We start from the raw sequence: 21,357 nt of genomic DNA, 5'->3' as shown, positions 1-21,357 counted from the left end.
GGCTTTTTTTTTTTTTAATCTAATAGCCATCCTAACAGGTGTGAAGTCAAAGCTTGTGTTTTAACTGCTACCATATTCTTCAAAGCCAATCAAAGGGAGAGATGATTTGCCTCTCCCATAATTTCCCTGTTCTTAGAGCATCTATTATCTTTCTTTGATATAACCAAAATAGAAAATGAGAAAATATGTTTTTTATAAACCCTGATATCCCTGAAAGCTAAAAGTTCTATTCAGTTCATTCTAGTTCACAAAAATCTGTTAGGTAATTCTGGCTCTGCCTTCATAATACATTCAGAATCTAATCACCCCTTACTGCCATCACTGCTACCTACTCCAGTCCAAGCTAAACTTTTCTCTCCCTCCAGGATCATTTTAAATAGCTTCCTAACTGGTCTTGTTGCTTCTATCCTTGTCACTCTTCAGTCTGTTCTCAACTCAGTAGCCAACGTGATCCTTATAAAATGTAAGTCAGACATCACTGCTCAAAAACTCTACAATGGCTAAACACCAAAAGTCCCTGTAGTGATGTACACGCACCCTTTCTCACTGTACTCTCACCACACTGGGCTCTTCACTGTTTGTCACGCTCCAGACACACTCTTGCCTGAGGCTCTGCATCACTGACTGCTCCTTCTGCCTGGAATGCCTATTCTCCAGATAGCTGCATGTCTTATTCCCTCACCTCCTTCATGTCTTTACTCAATTATCATCTTCCTAGTAAAGTCTGTCCTGTTCCCATATTAAAAATTGCCACACTCCTACCTTTACCCCTCCACCTTGCACTTCCTCTTTTTCCTTCATAGCACTTATTACCTTCTAACATACCATATAATTTGCTTATTCATTTAGTCTTTTTTCCCCACTAGAAGATAAACTCCATGAGAGAAATTTTTTTATTCATTGAGAGGGCCCCAAAATAGTGCCTCACATACTGTAGGCACTCAGTAAATTTTTGTTGAATAAATTTTTTTGAGTTGTTGAATAAATTTAAGTTGGTCAGCCCCTTCTCAACATTAGGATACCAAGACAGTTGAGGTTCCTGCCCTCATCAAGCTTCACATCTAGTTGGGCAGTGGGGCCAGGGAATGGAATTCAAGAAAACAGGATATGGTAAATTTCCACTCTGCTCTTTTGTTTTTGTGGAGTGGCAGATATTATGGAGAGTTTTTCCTGGAAAGACATTTCTAATTTCATGTGCATATAACGTCTCCTTTCCCACCCCACCTGCCCCCTTCTTCCATGATCTGGCACACAAATGCCTTTTCCTAAAAACCCTGATCCCTTTCCTAGAGGTTACAAATTGTCAGTCCATAGGCTACATTTAGCCCACAAGTAGGTTTTGCTTCACTTGCCTGATGTTGTGTTGGTTATTTGGTTTTATGTTTTTTTGCTTTACATAGGGCTTCTTAAAATAATTTAGAATTCAGATATTTCAGATGAAAATCTGAATTTCTAACTTCTTTTGAAAAAGTGGAAGTTCTGATAACATTAAGCCTGCATTCTCACATGGTAACTGACTGATGGAGCTGAGTGACTGTGACCCCTATCATACCAGGCATAAGCTCCTTTGATTTGATAATGTATCTTTTTTCCTTTTTGAATTTTATTTTTTTATACAGCAGGTTCTTACTAGTTATCCATCTTATACATTATTAGTGTATATATGTCAATCCCAATCTCCCAATTCATCACACCACCACCACCACCCGCCACTTTCCCGCCTTGGTGTCCATACGTTTGTTCTCTACATCTGTGTCTCAGTTTCTTCCCTGCAAACCAGTTCATCTGTACCATTTTTCTAGATTCCTATATGCGTTAATATACGATATTTGTTTTCCTCTTTCTGACTTACTTCACTCTGTATGACAGTCTCTAGATTCATCCGCATCTCTACAAATGACCCAATTTCATTCCCTTTTATGGCTGAGTCATATTCCATTGCATAAATGTTCTTTATCCACATCTTCTTTATCCATTTATCTGTCAATGGGCATTTAGATTGCTTCCCTGACCTGGCTATTGTAAATAGTGAACATTGGGGTGCAGGTGTCTTTTTGATTTACGGTTTTCTCAGATATAGGCCCAGTAGTGGGATTGCTGGGCTGTATAGTAGTTCTATTTTTATTTTCTTAAGGAATCTCCATACTGCTCTCCATAGTGGCTGTGTCAATTTACATTCCCCCCAACAGTGCAAGAGGGTTCCCTTTTCTCCACACCCTCTCCAGCATTTGTCATTTATAGATTGTCTGATGATTCCCATTCTAACTGGTGTGAGGTGATACCTCATTGTAGTTTTGATTTGCATTTCTCTAATAATTAGTGATGTTGAGCAGCTTTTCATGTGCCTCTTGGCCACCTGTATGTCTTTTTTGGAGAAATGTCTGTTTACGTCTTCTGTCCATTTTTGGATTGGGTTTTGTTTTTTTGATATTGAGCTGCATGAGCTGTTTATATATTTTGGAGATTAATCCTGTGTCCGTTGATTCATTTGCAAATATTTCCTCCCATTCTGAGGGTTGTCTTATGGTCTTGTTTTTAGTTTCCTTTGCTGTACAAAAGCTTTTAAGTTTCATGAGGTCCCATTCGTTTATTTTTGTTTTTATTTCCATTACACTAGGAGGTGGATCAAAAAAGATCTTGCTGTGATTTATGTCAAAAAGTGTTCTTCCTCTGTTTTCCTCTAAGAGTTTTATAGTGTCTGGTCTCTAATCCATTTTGAGTTTATTTTTGTGTATGGTGTTAGGGAGTGTTCTAATTTCATTCTTTTACATGTAGCTGTCCAGTTTTCCCAGCACCACTTATTGAAGAGACTGTCCTTTCTCCATTGTGTATCCTTGCCTCCTTTGTCATAGATTAGTTGACCACAGGTGCGTGGGTTTATCTCTGGGCTTTCTATCCTGTTCCATTGATCTATATCTCTGTTTTTGTGCCAGTACCATATCATCTGATTACTGTAGCTTTGTAGTATTGTCTGAAGTCAGGGAGACTGATTCCTCCAGCTCTGTTTTTCTCCCTCAAGACTGCTTTGGCTATTCAGTGTCTTTTGTGTCTCCATACAAATTTTAAGATTTTTTGTTCTAGTTCTATAAAAAATGCTATTGGTAATTTGATAGGGATTGCACTGAATCTGTAGATTGCTTTGGGTAGTATAGTCATTTTCACAATATTGATTCTTCCAAACCAAGAACATGGTATATCTCTTCATCTGTTTCTGTCATCTTTAATTTCTTTCATCAGTGTCTTATACTTTTCTGCATAAAGGGCTTTTGTCTCCCTAGGTAGTTTTATTCCTAGGTATTTTATTCTTTTTGTTGCAGTGGTAAATGGGAGTGTTTTCTTAATTTCCCTTTCAGATTTTTCATCACTAGTGCATAGGAATGCAAGAGATTTCTGTGTATTAATTTGTATCGTGCTACTTTACCAAATTCATTGATTAGCTCTAGTAGTTTTCTGCTGGCATCTTAAGGATTCTCCATGTATAGTATCATGTCATCTGCAAACAGTGACAGTTTTACTTCTTCTTTTCCAATTTGTATTCCTTTTATTTCTTTTTCTACTCTGATTGCCATGGCTAGGACTTCCAAAACTATGTTGAATAATAGAGAGTGGACATCCTTGTCTTGTTCCTGATCTTAGAGGAAATGCTTTCAGGTTTTCACCATTGAGAATGATGTTTGCTGTGGGTTTGTTGTATATGACCTTTATTATGTTTTGGTAGGTTCCCTCTGTGCCCAGTTTCTGGAGAGTTTTTATCATAAATGGGTGTTGAATTTTGTCAGAAGCTTTGTCTGCATCTATTGAGATGATCATATGGTTTTTATTCTTCAGTTTGTTAATGTGGTGTATCACACTGATTGTTTTACGTATATTGAAGAATCCTTGCATCCCTAGGATAAATCCCACTTGATCATGGTGTATGGTCCTTTTAATGTGCTGTTGCATTCTGTTTGCTAGTATTTTGTTGAGGATTTCTGCATCTATATTCATCAGTGATATTGGTCTGTAATTTTCTTTTTTTGTAGTATCTTTGTCTGGTTTCGGTATCAGGGTGATGATGGTGGCCTCATAGAATGAGTTTGGGAGTGTTCCTTCCTTTGCAGTTGTTTGGAAGAGTTTGAGAAGGATAGGTGTTAGCTATTCTCTGTTTGATAGAATTCACCTGTGAAGCCATCCGTTCCTGGACTTTTGTTTGCTGGAAGATTTTTAATCACAGTTTCAATTTCATTACTTGTGATTGGTCTGTTCATGTTTCCTATTTCTTTCTGGTTCAGTCTTAGAAGGTTATACCTTTCTAAGAATTTGTCCATTTCACTGGCATAGAGTTGTTTGTAATAGTCTCTTAGGATGATTTGTATTTCCGCGGTGTCTGTTGTAACTTCTTTTTCATTTCTAATTATACATATATATATTTGTTTGTTTGTTTGTTTTGCTTTTGTTTTTTGCAGTACGCGGGCCTCTCACTGTTCTGGCCTCTCCCGTTGCAGAGCACAGGCTCTGGATGCGCAGGCTCAGAGGCCATGGCTCATGGGCCCAGCCGCTCCACGGCATGTGGGATCTTCCCGGACCAGGGCACGAACCCGTGTCCCCTGCATCGGCAGGCAGACTCTCAACCACTGTGCCACCAGGGAAGCACTCTAATTATATTGATTTGAGTCCTCTCCCTCTTTTTCTTGATGAGTCTGGCTAATGGTTTATCAATTTTGTTTATCTTCTCAAAGAACCAGCTTTTAGTTTTATGGATCTTTGCTATTGTTTTCTTTGTTTCATTTATTTCTGCTCTGATCTTTATGATTGCTTTCCTTCTACTAACTTTGGGTTTTGTTTTTTCTTTTTTCTCTAGTTCTTTTATGTGTAAGGTTAGATTGTTTATTTGAGATGTTTGTTGTTTCTTGAGGTAGGATTGTATTGGTATAAACTTCCCTCTTTAGAACTGCTTTTGCTGCATCCCATAGGTTTTGGATCGTCGTGTTTTCATTGTCATTTGTCTCTAAGTATTTTCTGATTTCCTCTTTGATTTCTTCAGTGATCTCTTTGGTTATTTAGTAACGTATTGTTTAGCCTCCATGTGTTTGTGTTTTTTACGTTTTTTTCCCCTGTAATTGATGTCTAATCTCATAGCGTTGTGGTCAGAGAAGATGCTTGATATGATTTCAATTTTCTTAAGTTTACTGAGGCTTGATTTGTGACCCAAGATGTGATCTATCCTGGAGAATGTTCCGTGCACACTTGAGAAGAAAGTGTAATCTGCTGTTTTTGAATGGAATGTCCTATAAATATCAATTAAATCTGTCTGGTCTGTTGTGTCATTTAAAGCTTGTGTTTCCTTATTAATTTTCTGTTTGGATGATCTGTCCATTGGTGTTAGTGAGGTGTCAAAGTACCCCACTATTATTGTGTTACTGTCGATTTCCTCTTTTATAGCTGTTAGCAGTTGCCTTATGTATTGAGGTGCTCCTATGTTGGGAGCATATATATTTATAATTGTTATATCTTGTTCTTGGATTGGTCCTTTGATCATTATGTAGTGTCCTTTTTCTTGTCTCTTGTAACATTCTTTAGTAACATTCTTTAAAGTCTTTTTTATCTGACATGAGTATCGCTACTCCAGCTTTCTTTTGATTTCCATTTGCATGGAATATCTTTTTCCATCCCCTCACTTTCAGTCTGTATGTGTCCCTAGGTCTGAAGTGGGTCTCTTGTAGACAGCATATATATGGGTCTTGTTTTTGTATCCATTCAGCAAGCCTGTGTCTTTTGGTTGGAGCATTTAATCCATTCACGTTTAAGGTAATTATCAATACGTATGTCCTTTTACCATTTTCTTAATTGTTTTGGGTTTGTTTTTGTAGGTCCTTTTCTTCTCTTGTGTTTCCCACTTAGAGAAGCTCCTTTAGCGTTTGTTGTAGAGCTGGTTTGGTGGTGCTGAATTCTCTTAGCTTTTGCTTGTGTGAAAATCTTTTGACTTCACCATCAAATCTGAATGAGATCCTTGCTGGGTAGAGTAATCTTTGGTGTAATTTCTTCCCTTTCATCACTTTAAATGTGTCATGCCACTCCCTTCTGGCTTGTAGAGTTTCTACTGAGAAATCAGCTGTTAACCTTATGGGAGTTCCCTTGTATGTTATTTGTCGTTTTTCCCTTGCTGCTTTCAAGAATTTTTCTTTGTCTTTAATTTTTGCCAATTTGATTACTATGTGTCTCGGTGTGTTTCTCCTTGGGTTTATTGTGCCTGCGACTCTCTGGGCTTCCTGGACTTGGGTGGCTATTTCATTTCCCATGTTAGGGAAGTTTTCGACTATAATCTGTTCAAATATTTTCTCGGGTCCTTTCTCTGTCTTTTCTCCTTCTGGGACCCCTGTAATGCAAATGTTGTTACGTTTAATGTTGTCCCAGAGGTCTCTTAGGCTGTCTTCATTTCTTTTCATTCTTTTTTCTTTATTCTGTTCTGCAACAGTGAATTCCACCATTCTTTCTTCCAGGTCACTTATCTGTTCTTCCGCCTTAGTTATTGTGCCATTGATTCCTTCTAGTGTAGTTTTCATTTCAATTACTGTATTGTTCATCTCTGTTTGTTTGTTCTTTAATTCTTCTAGGTCTTTGTTAAACATTTCTTGTATCTTCTCCATCTTTGCCTCCATTGTTTTTTCGATGTCCTGGATCATCTTCACTCTCATTATTCTGAATTATTTTTCTGGAAGGTTGCCTATCTCCACTTCATTTAGTTGTTTTTCTGGGGTTTTATCTTGTTCCTTCATCTGGTACTTAGCCCTCTGCCTTTTTATCTGGTCTTTCTGTGAATGTGGTTTTTGTTCCATAGGCTGCAGGACTGTAGTCCTTCTTGCTTCTGCTGTCTGCCCTCTGGTGGATGAGGCTATTCTAAGAGGCTTGTGCAGGTTTCCTGATGGGAGGGACTGGTAGTGGGTAGAGCTGGATGTTGCTCTGGTGGGCAGAGCTCAGCAAAACTTTAATCCACTTGACTGCTGATGGGTGGGGCTGGGTTCCCTCCCTGTTGGTTGTTTGGCCTGACATGACCCAACACTGGAGTCTAGCTGGGCTCTCTGGTGGGGCTAATGGTGGACTGTGGGAGGGCTCACGCCAAGGAGTACTTCCCAGAACTTCTGCTGCCAGTGTCCTTGTCCTCACAATGAGACACAGCCACCCCCGCCTCTGCAGGAGACCCACCAACACTAGCAGGTAGGTCTGGTTCAGTCTCCTATGGGGTCACTGCTCCTTCCCCCTGGGTCCCAATGCGCACACTACTTAGTGTGCACCCTCCAAGAGTGGAGTCTCTGTTTCCCCCAGTCATGTTGAAGTCCTGCAATCAAATCCCACTAGCCTTCAGAGTCTGATTCTCTAGGAATTCCTCCTCCTGTTGCCAGACCCCCAGGCTGGGAAGCCTGACGTGGGGCTCAGAACCTTCACTCCAGTGGGTGGACTTCTCTGGTATTAAGTGTTCTTCAGTTTGTGAGTCACCCACCCAGCCGTTATGGGATTTGATTTTATTGTGATTGCATCCCTCCTACCGTCTCATTGTGGCTTCTCCTTTGTCTTTGGATGTGGGGTATCTTTTCTGGTGAGTTCCAGTGTCTTCCTGTTGATGATTGTTCAGCAGTTAGTTGTGATTCCCATGCTCTCACAAGAGGGAGTGAGAGCACGTCCTTCTACCCGACCATCTTGAACCAATCCCGATAATGTATCTTTTTCCGTTCATCTTATCTGCCTTAGCCTCTGTAGGGACTTGACTTTATAGCCTCTTCGTTAACCAGGGTGCTTTGAGCAAAATTTAATCCACATTTTTTAGAGATAGATGTTAACTTTCATATAGCTCAGGGAACATTTAATAGCTTTTTCTCTTCAGTGAACCAGTGTAGTACTGTTGATGTTGGCCAAATGTAGCAACATTTTGAAGAGCAAGTCTTAATCCTTTTGTCTCCAGCTGCTGTCATATAATGGCCTTATATAATACAAAAGTCTTGGTGACATATCACACATAAGAGTTTGGATACTTCTTGTCACCTAATTGGAAGACATTAAACAGGATTGGAGTGCTGAGAAGATGGGGGGAGGGGAGCAGAGACAGGGTGGGAAAAATTATGATAAATATAAAATTATCCAATAAAATATCCACCACAGTTAACAGTTAGTATACTTAAAGTATCTTAGGACTCAGAGTCTTGGAACAAAAAACCAATCCCAAAATTTCAGTGTTAAGATCCTGAAACCTGGAAAGTTAAATCTCAGACTATACTGTTCAAGGTTATAAAGGTGGCAAGTGTTTGTTCAACCAAAAATAGTCTTTTTTTTTTTTCAAAAGTAGTTTTTTATGAAACCTCACTCTGTTGCTGCGGTGGTGACTCTTTGTTTTCTCTTCCTCTGGGTAGAAGCTACATGAGATTGGTTTGAAGTGGGGAGCTGGAGGGGAGACAGTGTCCAAGTCTGCCTCCTGCCCCCAGAACACTGGCATTTTTCCCATAGGAGAGTAGCATGGTTCAGCAACTTGTGTTTGCTGTGGCTTTGTTTATGTTCTTCTGAGTACTGGGATGGGGGTAGGGGTAGGGGGTGTTTTTTCAAGGAAAAAAGATGAAACCTCAATCCCTGGAGTGATTTTGGGGGGTTGGAATGTTTTACTACAAGGGTAAAGGATGGTAAGTTCTTACTCTGTAAGAGTGAATTTCTGGCTGCTGCTTTCACGCTCAGTGAGCAAAGGATTTTGTGACTTTAGTAGCTAATTTCACAGCAAGACATTAAATCATTTTAGCAGCAGCGGACTTGAGTCAGCTTATGGAAAAACAGACATCATTTCCACTAAGCCCTTAAAAGAACCAAGAAAAGAATCAAATGTGCCCTGATCCAGGAATGCATGTCCTTTGTGTGCTGTGGTATCCACAATACCACAGAGCTGACCAGTGTGTCCTCCTGACAGACTTTTTCCCTGAGGCACATGATGGTTGTGCTAATTCATTACATTCTAAAACAGTGTGTGGATCTGATTTAAGTCACCCTTCCATTGAGCTTGAGGAGAGAAGCCTTCTCTCAAGAGACAGATGAGCATGTTCTAAATAGTTAATACATCTACCTTCCCTTATACTTTCTTCTAAGGCCTTATTGCCTTTGTCTGCTTGGTAAGTGGTATGTGCCTATAATAAGTACCTTTACTTACTTATTTATAAGACTATATGTTTTTTTCTAATTTAGCAGGCAGCAGAAGAGAAACCAGTGAAAATATGTCCCGTCGTTATACACCTAAGCAAATAATAGTATGGGTGGTGGAATTACATTTTCACTGTGGCATTTGGATACTTCTTAAAAACTCCATAGTTCTCAGAAGCCTCGTCTGGGTCCTCTTTGTTCTTGACTTTTGGTGATGACCCCGTTTGGCATTTTTGTTAATGGCCACCAACTAGACGCCTTTTTCTTTTCTTTTATGAGCACCTGAAAAAAGGGAGAGAGACTAGTAGCACACAATGAATGTCTCAAGTAGGCACTCTGTCCCAGTGGTTCTTAACCTCAATGTGCATCACAATCACCTGGAGAAAAACCAAAACAGATTAGTTGGTTTCAGGTGAGGCCTGTCTTTCAAGTTTCTCAAGTGATTCCAATGTATAGCCAAGGCTAAGAATCACGGAGAAGCCTATGGGTTTTCAGACTGTTTCCCCAGAGTTCCTGAAAGTGCCTTAGGGGCTGCCTTAAGAGGAGGCAAGTGAGTGCGGGCAAATAGAAGGGATTCTAGGCCTGCACTCTCCTTGGCTGTCCCTATCCCCTCTTCTGCCTGAGCAGTTCCACTTTCATCTATTTCATAAATCAGCTTTCTATGTAGATTTCATTTGTTAAAATAAAAAGGGTGAGGGGTTCCACTGCTTCGAAGGAAAAAGTTTTTTAACCATGGCTCTAGACATAGGTCTTATGAAAGAATGGCAAAACAGATGTTTTAGATCCGGTGTTTAAGGATGGTGAGCATTGAGTCCTTCTGTAAGAATCTGTATGTCAGGCAGCCTCTGAGGAATGTAGAAAAATAAATATTTTTTTGTAACAGATGTACCTAGCCCTTGCTCCAAGTGAGAAAAGCCCTGCTCTGTAAAGAAAGTTAACTTGCCCAAGTCAAAGTCTAAAAGCAGGGCTGGCAAACTAGCCACCAGATGATGTAATTAATCGTGGTGTCTTGGTTTTGGCCCGCATGATTTTTTTTTTCCCTGTTTAGACTAGCACTGTTCTCCATTTTACCCTAGTCCTCAATACTCCATGTTATTTATACTTGACCAAATTCGCTCATTTGCATATCCTTAAGGCTGGCCTCTGAAACCATTTGTGTTTGTAGACCCTAGAAAGTAACTTATCAGCGATTTGCCATTTGCAGGGATATTTCATTTGATCATTAAAAACATACTGTGTGTACTTGGTTGGTACAAAATGCTGTAACCTCTTGTCTGCTTCTCCAGAAAGATGTTTAAGCTATAAATATTTGGCAGCCGTTGAAAGAATTATCTTTTATTTCACCTCATCAAAAAAAATAATAATAATGTGGCTTTAATTAAGAGGATAGTTTGTTTGGTATTAGAACTTCATACAAAGTTTATGGAACGTATTCATCTTAAGTACTTTATTAAATCTATTTCCAGAAAGCTAGATGGTATACCTGTCTTTTGGTAGGCTAGATTTCATTCCTTTTTTTAATCTAGGTCAGATCAAATCTAATTAAAATTGTTCTTTTGCTTTATCTTTTATTATTTAAACACTCATTGCCTTCTGTGGTCTCACTAATGGACTAATTTCCTGAGATTATAAATGGGCATGCTTTCATTTTCAGATTCCAGCCTCTCTGTCATCATTTTTCCAATTTTTTGACATATTTGTTTTATGCTGTATCACAAAATAGATTTCTCCTTCTCTGAAATCATTTGTCCCTTATATAATTAACGAAGAAGCTGTGCATCCAAGGATATTTATCCTAACGGCACCAATCAAATTTCATATTTTTAAAAAGCAGCCGTGCCTTTAAAAAAAAGTTGGCAAGTTCGCTATCACCCATTTCCCAAAGCAAATTAGCAGGAAAAGTCAATTTAAAAAAATTCTATAGCAGTTCTATATCATAAATTGCTATTGCCAATTTTTTGGCTATTATACTCTTTCTTATTATAACTTACAACTTGGACCAGAAAAGTATAGAAAGAGCATAATTTGAAAAACATACAGCATAACTTTTTTTTCTTTTGTAGCATTAATCTTATCACTGGTCATTTAGAGGAACCAATGCCAAACCCCATAGATGAAATGACAGAAGAACAAAAAGAATATGAAGCCATGAAACTTGTCAACATGCTTGATAAACTTTCCAGGTATTGTATTTCCCATCCATTTTTTGCTTTGGTTTCTAAAAATGTTCTATTTCTTTGTCTCTCTCACTGAGAGTTACCATAGAACAGCAACTCTGGAAATCCATGTTGATTGGAACAGGATGGCCCAGGCAGCAGTAGTTCAGATCTCTCTTGGCTACCATGGTTCTTCTACATGTGCCGCTTATGGATGTGCATTCTTAAACATTTAAACTCTCAAAGCTAGGATAGTAACTACTAGGTCATTGTGATATTTAACCAACTAACCTCCCTGTCTTCAAAAAGATGCTGTGAATTAGGTTCAATGATTTTGCTGCTGCTTGTATTTTTTGTTTTAGTCTGTTTTGGTTTTTGTTCCAAATCATAATGCTTTTTTTTTTTTTTCCCATTTTTGATGTGCAAGTTTGCAGTTCTTTCTTTTTGGATTGCTGCTAAAACCAAGAATTCTAAAATGTCACGCACCCAATAGAAAAAAGTGAAAAGGAATAGCTCAAATGAAGGATTTTCTGAAAGCAGGCACTGTATTAATTAGGGATTCTAAAAACAATCTCCCCTTCCCTTCTTGCTTCACACCTCCTTCCCCTCCCAGATAGCCAGTTTTGAAAATATTAAATATATACTAATAAGCAACTAGTCATCTTGGAGGAGTTATTAGAAGGTATTAATTCCTTTCATACTTGCCTGAATTGCTCAGTTTTCTAGTCGTACATTGAGTCACTGTCTCCTTTAAGCCATCTTGAGTGAGTGCTTCTGTGTGTTGGTGGCAGCTGCCACCAGAAGGTGAATTTCTTCTGGTCATCTCCTCTTTCACAACAGCTATGCAAAGGCTAATATCCCTCAATCAAGAGGAGTAGCAACTAGAATGGGAAAGCCAGAAAGCCAACCATTAAAGGGAAAGGTGTAATAAAGAAACAAGCAGAGGCTAAGAGCACAGCAGGAGGCTTAGAGTAGAAGTGTTCAAAAATAAGAGGAGGCTGACATGGGGAGTGTGACAAGTTAGGGTATTTAGACCCTTTGCAGAGTCTGAGTTTTCACATGATGCTGGTAATGTGGTGGAAGTTACATAGAAGTAAGTAGCTTCATCATCTACAAAGCTAATATGACTGAATGTTAGTTGACTTCCAGTTAGTCCTTTTAAATTTCCATCATTTTCCCAAGAAGGTTAGAATTACAGCTCCTAATGCTCACAAGTCTTCAAACGACATTGTTATGTTTGCATATGACATTCTCCATACCTTTGGATAGAATATACATGTTGCTTACCTGAATGAATTTACAATAAAAGAGAGATGCTGATAGGACAAACTCATAGAGGCAGAGTAAAAAAGTTCTGAATTGAATATATAAGAGGTTGTACTTCCAAAAGGATCTGAGGTAGCTATGAAAACCGTGCTGTAAGTAACAGCGGTTTGGATGAGAACAAACAGAGCCCATCTGGTAGCAGCTGGAGGGGGAAATGTTACAAGGACCTGAGTAGAGCATATTAGTGTGAAGACAGTGAACTAGTTAGGTTGATAAATTTTCATTTTTCATAAATTTCATTCAATAAGTAGGAGTTTCTTAAAAGATACACAGATGCTATCCAACTGGCCCATTTGCCCTAGATGAGTAAACACCCAGCAGATGCCCAGCTCAATCTGAAGGTGATACTGATTTTCACATGTATAAAGCAGAGCAAATATGTCTTGTGTTGGCTTTGATGGTATGAATTTTGCCATTAAGTTGAAGCTAAGGCAACTTTGAGAATAGTCCTAAATCACAGACTTTTTTCATGACTTGTTGGTGGGGATTTTTACATTGTCTGCCTTTATGTGCTTTCTAACATTTGCTCTCACTAATAACAATCAGTGACAAAACTGTATGGAGATTAGCAGTGGGCATTCCAAAGCAGGAATGCAAAGAATGAAGCCATTCTTTATGTGTCTTATGTGTTTGTCTTAAGTTTCTTCTCTCTTTTCACTGTTGTTTTTGGTTTGGTTTTTTGAGGTTAAAAAGATGCCATAAAGCCAAAGTAGACTAAATTCAGGGAACATTTATTAAGCAGCTGCTCTGTGCAAGGCACTGTGCTAGGAAGATGAGGGAGATTCAGAGGTGAATGTGGTAGTCCGTATCTTTGGAAATGATTACTTCTTATTACTGTGGGATATGGCTGTAATCTGTTCTAGAATACAGAGTATTCTAGAAGGAAGTAATGACAAAATAAGGTCTGTGTTGAACTGTGAGCACCCAGGAAAAGGAGCAGTTCATTCTGTTGGGATAAATCAGGGACTTTTCACAGGGAAGGTAGCATTTTGTGCTGATCCTTGAAGTTTAAGAGGTATTGAATCGACAAATGGAGAAATGACCATTCATTCTAGGTAGAGGGAAACTTACTCCTGTTAATAAGATAAATCTTTTTTATTCACCTACTGCATCTTTCTTCCAAAGAGCTCAGGTTATTTTATCATTATTTGAGTAATATGTTATCAGATTTATCATTGGGGAAAGCAAGGCCCAAAGAATTGCCCCAAACACTTCCAAGCTAATGACTGGTAAAAATCCATTTCCTTTCACAGTTTACAAAACACTTTCACATACATTGTCTTTCTAGCTAAAGTAAGGCTAAGAACTTCATTTTCCAGAACTCAAGACCTTTGCTCTGTCCACTGTGCTACTGTGTCTGTCTGTCAGAGTCAGTGTTTGCCAGAACATTTCCTAATCACCCTCTTCAGCAGTGTGCTATTGGTTAGTTCCTTCAACTGTCACTCCAAGGGTGTTCCGCATCCCACCACGTCTTGCTGTGCCAAGAGTGTACTGTAGCTTTGTCTGATTAACTTTCTTTCCAAAAGTGAAATCATTTTCTCCTGGGCCTGATTTGAAAGGCGTGAGAGTAAAGGATAGGATTGGAGGTGATGTGGCCAATGAATGGACGCTAGACACTTCCTTTTTTCCATCCATAGGAGAGCAGATGTGAACGACCTGCACCAGGATGGTGGTTAGCAACAGTGGCCCGTGCCAAAGCACTTACCAAAGTGATGACTAAGGTTGGTCATACCAAGTACTGTTACTGAGCCTGGTGTAGGGTACAGATGTTATTTACCACCAAAACTGTAAAACCACCAATGCAAAAATTAAAATTACATTTCCATTTTGCCTCCATGCTGGACACAGCCACTGCCTCAAGGTGCTCACCACCTTAGCAGCTTTATCTCAGCTAGACTTTTAAGGATACTGGAGAGATTAGCGCTCAAACATTTCCTTCCCATTGACCACCAACTGACAGTATATTACAAGTGATTTTTTTTTTTTAGTAAGGATTGTATTTGTGACAGATGTAGGTAAGGGGATTGGCAATGGACCTAGAGGTCTTAAGAGTTTGAGAATAATTTGAACCCCATAAATCCCATCATGTCTAGCTAGTACAGTGCCTTGTACCCTGTGGTTTCCCCAGTGTGTGATGATGAAATAATGTATAAAGCAGATCCCCAAATCGAAGGTTAATTTTTTGCTCAATAAAATAGCCTACATGGTTAAAGACTTGAAGTATACTTTTGTCAGTTCTATTTCTTGGCCAGATGTCATAAAATTCAGGTCTGGAAGGAATTCTATAAGATACTTTGGCCCACGACTGCTAATTTAAATATTGGGGTACCTAACTTCTTTAATATAGAATGATAATTGTAATATTTATCAGACATAAGCATTAAGGCCTGAGGCATGATTATAGAAAGCTTCCTTTGACACTTTTTTTAATGTGAGAACAGAGGTGGAAAAGGGGATGAAAGTTGCCTGCCTCTCCACCTCCTCTTTCCTTTTCTGAATTGGAAAAAAAATAAGCCCCTGCAATTTAAGCGGGAGATTAGAACGGGGATTGTATGTGGTTAAGCAAGTCCAGTGTGGCTAAGACAACTGCATTCACCTCAGCTACAGCACACGAGCCTCATGTAGTGACGTGGCCTCCTCCACAAAAGGGGAGAGAGGATTGACTGGCTTAAGCCTAAGCTAACCAAGGGAGTAATATTTCAAGTTTCAGTTTTGTTTTGACTTTTCTAATCCCCTTTAGTTTCTTAATTGGAACCAGGACTGATTAACCTTCTACTCTACCCTAACCCCATCACTGTTTAACAAGGTACATTGCCTTTATTGCTTATATATTCTATCAAAATCTTCTAAAATTTACGTTTATATAAATAATTGTTTTCCATTTCTTCCTTTTCTTATCTCCTCTTTACTCAATATATATATTTTGCCAGCCTTTGTGTAGTATTTGGGACATGGTGGGACATGGCTTTCTTAATAAATGCAAGTATCAAATATAGTAATAGTTCCCCTTTAATCCAAAGGTGATTTTTAAACTTATGGAAGCTGGGACAGGTAATTTATGACTGAAAAGTAATAACTACATAATTTTTTTCTTGTAACTAAATTACTTTACTCTACTTACAAAAATAACTGTGATTACTCCCACCTTATGATGAGTTATCAAGGAAGTGCTTTTTTAGGTACATTTCAGAAATATGATCCAGTCTTTATAGCATTGTGAGATCTATTTAGGTACAAAAGTGTCAAGATCTTAATTGTTTACATCAGAAAATCCTTTAGATCTGCACTGTCCAATATGGTAACCACTACCCATATATAACTATGGCTAGTCTGAATTGGGATGTCCTGTAAGTGTTAAATACTCAGACTTTCAAAGACTCAGTACAAAAAGAGAATGTAAAATATCTCAGTTGTTTAATATGGATTTTATATTGAAATAATTTTTGACATATTGGATTAAACATTATTTTAAAATTAATTTTACCTATTTTTTCTACATGGCTACTAGAACATTTAAGATTACATATATGGCTTACATTGTATTAGATAGCACTGTTCTACATCATTAAAATACACTGCAGTGTTGCTTAGAAGCTTAATTAAGGGAACTTGGATCCAGTTAAACTAATATACCCTTAAAGTGGTAGGGGAGGATTAATTGGAGAAACTGGCTAGACATCTCTTAGTAGGACGTCATGCAAACTTTGTATTGCCTATCAGTAGTCATTGTCCTTTAACTCTGTAGTAGGAATGCCTACTTGGAGCTCTTGGTTTAAGCACTAGGTGAAATGACTTCTGTTTATTAGAGAAACATCAAAGAAGAATAATCTCCATTGACTATTTGCTCTGAGTAACCCTCCTCCTTTAACTTTTAAGACTTTCTGATTGAGAAGAGCATGTACGAACTCCATTTCTACTGCTTTATTCAACAGTGTCAGCTGGCATGCTGACCTCTTATTATATTTATTTTGCTAATTCTGGACAACAGGAAAGAAAGGTTCTGTAGAGAAATTACAAGAAATAAAGATCACCTTAAGGACAAAACTGAGTTTATTTTTCTAGCACTATCCCTAACCTCTTTCTCTATATTTTCTTAACCATGCTCTTTAATGTGAGGTGGATAGCAAATTTTTAGAAGCTTTGCATGTGATCTTCTAACAGAAATGAGAATAATGAAAGACTAATATTTATATAGTCCTTTAAAGTTTAAAAAGTACTTCCACTGACTGTTAAAACAGCCCTGTGAATTAGATAGGGCAAGAGATATTTTATTGAGGAGTAAATGGGACCAATGATGAAGTGACTGAACCAAAATCAGGCATCTGGTTAATGACATAGTCAGGATTTGGTTCTTAGTCTTCGTATTCCAGATCTTATGTTATTTTGAAAAATTACCAACAAACAGCTCTCAGATTTGTCAGTCTGATTATTTTTAATAATACACTCTAAATTTTAAATAGATGCAAGCACGAAGACAAAGAGTAAGCATATTTTTTTTTTAAGAGTAAGCATATTTACCTGACAAAAAAATTAAGATTTGGAGGCCATTCATTCCTGCTTTTTCATTCCATAGTTGAGCTCTTCTCAAATATCAAGTCAGGTCCTATGTAGCTTATATCAAAAACAGAAAACAAACAGAAACAACTTCATATGAAGGAAACCAGTAAAACTGCTATGATTCTATGTTAATAAAGTCTTTTAATTATTTTGAAAATAGAATGATTATAGGTATTCTAACAAATTCTTACATTCAGTGTGATCATATTAAGAAAATTAACTTTAGAAAGACTTCCTTATTTACAGGACTGTTGCCTGTTTAGGCAGCTCCCAAAGTGGAAGGACATGGTGTAGATAACATGCCATATCCATTTGTCTTGGAATGATATTTTTATGTTACGTATTTTACCTTCCAACTGTACCCAATCCCAAAGCATAATGGTGAGGCTGAGGGAAGGATCTCAGAAATGTTTTTGAAAAATGCAGCTTGAGACCTCAAATTTGGTATAGAAAAGTCACCACACCTCTCCTGCCTACTGGGTTAGTGGCTTAGTGAAAGAACAGTAAAACCAACCAGTCAGCACCAGGAAGCCATTAGATGAAAGATTAACTGAAAGATGAAGGACCAGCAAAGGACACTGTTTCATAGTATATAACTGAACATGTTAACCAGTGCCAAAGGTTGTTTTAATTTCTGTGAGGAAAAAAGCGTTAAAAACACTCAAGAATATCACAAGTTATTGGGAAATCCATTGTACTTCAGTGGATATGGACTGTTCCATTGATGCTGAAATCTTGAAATAAGATGCACTCTCAGACTTGGAATTATAGCAAAGATTACAGAGCTTCTTTCCCCGGGCTCTCACAGGCTCCATTACTGCAGGCACTTTTGGAAAAGCTCTGTTAATTAAAATGCTTTATTTATATACTAATTTTCATCCTATCTTTCAAATGTGAAAGGGAATTAAATATGAAATGGCTAATTTTAAATGCCAGGGTTCTTTTTTTTCCAAGCCAACCTTACATTAAGAACAGGAATCCCTGTGCCAAAGAAATGGTTCCCAATTATCCCATCATGGGTTTTGTTATACATTGTACAGAAGTCAACAAAACAAGTAGGTAACAGGACCTGCCTAAATAGCAGCCACCCTCATTAAAATCAGAGAATTAAGCGGGGTGACTGAAGGAAGCAATGCTTCATAGGCTCCCCCTTTTTCTTCTTTTCTAATCATAGAACAAAATATGTTACATAAAAGGATCGGAACTATTATGCAGTACTCAATTAGAGGGAGGTGAATAGGTCTCTAACATGCTGTTTTATCAAAAGAGCAGACTGGTGTTTGCATGACTGTTGTTTCATTACAGACCCTGTCATTAATTCCATGTGTCAATACTGCCCTGTAGTACACAGAGCAGACAAGAAAGAAGAGCCCTTGAAAACAAGGGAATGATTTTTGAGTCGTTATCAAGCTAAGTGGCAAGCGGGAAGCTGAAACTCGTATAGGTAAATTCGAAGGGACTCTTGGGAGATCTGCAAGTGGGAAACAAGAATGCATTTTACCAACTGCTTAATTATGTCCTGTTTTTCAACAAGTACACTTGAATTGAATGCTTTGTTTGTATTGCACAAAAACATGTGCTGTGGGCAAGAGTATTCTCTTGTTTCCAGGTCAAGTAAGGTGTTTTATACACATACACATCTGGCCTATTCTATAATGTGCTATTGGGTATGTTAGTATCTGAGCCCCAATATTGCACTGTCATTTCTGGGAGAAAGAGTTATGTAGGAACCAGAAGCCTAAAAAGTGGAACCTTCTCTAAGGTCCTGAGAGGTTACATAAGCCCAGGCATCCCAGAGGACCATACTTACAGGGAAATGGTGTCTCAGGAAAATGTTGAACTATATCTGGGGGAAAAAAAGACAGACTATAAAATTTTAAATATGGTATAAATCCCATAATCTCCCACCCCTAAATCTTTAAGAAAGTACTTTTTGGTTTCCATTAGCAGTCCTAAGGGTTAGGCTGGGGCAAAATAAGGTTTCCTTTCTTGGACGTGCTTTATCTGTGTCCTCGTGCCTGGCCAAGCCCTTATAGATTATGGTTCCTTATCGTTTAGTAAGATCAAATTTCTAAATGATGTTTCGTTCCAGTTGAACATTCTTGGAGGCTTATCTCTTCCCTGGCCAGATGCCTGATCAGATGAGAAGCCCGCCATGATACTGTCACAGTGCCTAGAATGGGCTCTTTATCCAGTAGACATCACTGTACTTTTTGATGATAACGAGGGCAGTCTTAACTTGTGTTAAGGCCTGTGTATAGCATTGAAGGTAAGTATGAAGGAGTTATTGCTATGTGAATATCTTAATCCTGATGCACATTTCAATATACAGTATCTTCGTTTAACCATGATCTACATATATCTGACACCTAGCCATCCTTTTTAGATGGGACCTTCATAATTTAGGACCAGTAACTCTTCATGAAATGGCCTGTTTATTGAGGGCCATGATTGAATTTAGATCCTTCCTTGTAACATTTGCCATTGCTTTGATTTACTTTCGGAATCATTCTAATCATTTGCTGGTAGTTTTGCAGGAAGGATTTGTGGTCTTGGTGTATGTCAGTGACAATTAGGTAGGATGCTGTGTTTGACTCTTAGGTTTAGAAGATCTTGATTAGAAACAAAAGCTTAGCAATATTGAGTTTTAGTGTCTTAAAAACCTAGCAGCTTTTTAAGTAAATCAAAATTATTTAGCGGCCTAATATTTAGACTCCTAGAATTAGAATCTTGGGGATCATCTTGTCCAACCCCTTCATTTTATATAGATGGGGAGACTCAAGCCCAGAGAAGGAAATGACTTGCCCAAGGACACCCAGCAAGTCAGTGGAAAATCTGAGACTAGAATCTAGACCCACTGATGCCCCATATATAAGCAGCTGAGTCTATACTAATTAGTGGTTGGAAATTCCAGGTTGTATGGTACAAAGAAGGCCTTGACTTCGGGACTGTCAGAATGTCTGATGACACTGACTCATCAGGGAAATAATTGCAGTTAAAATAATATGAGGATGTTTCCTGGCAAATGGTTCTCTACCATTGTCCATTTATGCTATGACCCATGTATTATATTCTTTCCATAAACATTTACTGAGCACCTACTATGCACCCATCCTATACTAGATATTGCAAATCACAGCCAGGTAAGACATGGACTCTGCCCTCAAGTTGCTCACAGTCCAGTAGAGAACGAGAAATCCCTGGAAAGCATTATGCAGAATTTCCTGTAGAATGCTAATACTTTTCCTAACTGTAAATCTTGGTGATGAACGTGAACCTTCTACCCAAAGATCCAGCTTTTCTCTTGGTCAGGGTTTGTTTATTAGGAGTCCCATGAAACACCATACCTTTTCTTTCTGTGAAAATGCAAGATAATACCAACTGCAGCAAAATTGAGTTCATAAACACTTATTGAGGATCTACTATCTGCAAGGCACTGTGCTAGACACATAGGGATATGAAAATGAATAAAACATAGAACATTTTCTTTTTAATATGTCAAAGGAATATTGTTTTATAGCCTTCAGTGTTTGTAATGAGAATTACTTTTTAATAAATATTCTTAAATATGGGACCCTTGAATTAGAAGACAAAAATACCTCTGTACTATAATCCAGACTTGTCAGCCCAGGATTTCAAAGTCTCCATCCAAATCCTCTTTTGTACCCCATATCTGTTTTGAGCTTTCTTTTTCCTTTACCTCTGCCAAGCCAGCCTGCTTGCCAATCCCTGTACACAACTAACTCTTGCTTCTGTGCCTTTGCTTGACTAATCTGCTTCTGGGATGCCTTTCTCCCCATGAATCCATGTCCATCACTGCCATTACAGTCTGGCCCTGAGTCCATCTCCTGCCAGGAGCCTGTGATCAGCACCCCCATCTCCTCCGCGTCCCTCCCACGTGTACATAGCCCATATGACTGGTGGAATAACGGTTCTGTGGTATTCATGAACGCTTCCCATTCTCTGTCCACATCTTGCTGATCTAGATACAACAGATCTTATTAAATGAAACAGTTTAGTATAACCAGGTCATTTATCAGACCTTTTAGGAGTAAGTCTCTATATCAAATACTTCATTTTGGTATTTGTGGGCTGTTATATGATAGAGAGGAAGATCAGAATCGTTAAGATGGGGGTTTGAAAAGTAAACCCGGGGTCCATAAGCAAA

At 38.4% G+C, this 21,357-nt stretch overlaps 1 protein-coding gene and 1 long non-coding RNA gene across 6 annotated transcripts in view; one reads left to right on the top strand and one right to left on the bottom strand.

Annotated features, from left to right (window-relative positions):
* RIC8B (RIC8 guanine nucleotide exchange factor B) overlaps positions 1-21,357 on the top strand; it is a 128,076-nt gene that overhangs the window by 99,157 nt on the left and 7,562 nt on the right. Inside the window, exons 9-12 of one of the 5 annotated variants that reach the window (XR_004351764.1) lie at positions 11,214-11,333; positions 14,270-14,353; positions 18,495-18,633; positions 19,282-19,458. The exons of 1 other annotated variant lie outside the window; for it this stretch is intronic. Coding sequence is in view for 1 of the 4 variants with exons in the window: in XM_032645623.1 (XP_032501514.1) it covers positions 11,214-11,333 (120 nt within the window). In the remaining 3 variants the exon portion in view is untranslated. Of the gene's footprint in view, positions 1-11,213; positions 11,334-14,269; positions 18,634-19,281; positions 19,459-21,357 lie in introns of those variants that run through there. 3 more of the 5 variants (XR_004351766.1, XR_004351765.1, XM_032645623.1) reach the window with 3 other exon arrangements.
* On the bottom strand, positions 11,806-19,286 carry LOC116760583. Its single transcript, XR_004351767.1, has 3 exons — positions 19,000-19,286; positions 17,151-17,243; positions 11,806-12,187 (listed from the first exon to the last, which is right to left on the bottom strand). It is a non-coding gene; the product is annotated as an uncharacterized LOC116760583 (long non-coding RNA).

This window comes from Phocoena sinus, chromosome 10 (genome assembly GCF_008692025.1).
Source record: "Phocoena sinus isolate mPhoSin1 chromosome 10, mPhoSin1.pri, whole genome shotgun sequence".
NCBI classification, from domain to species: Eukaryota; Metazoa; Chordata; class Mammalia; order Artiodactyla; family Phocoenidae; genus Phocoena; species Phocoena sinus.
The sequence above is the reverse complement of the archived record's forward strand: the minus strand, read 5'-3'. Positions and strand labels throughout refer to the sequence as shown.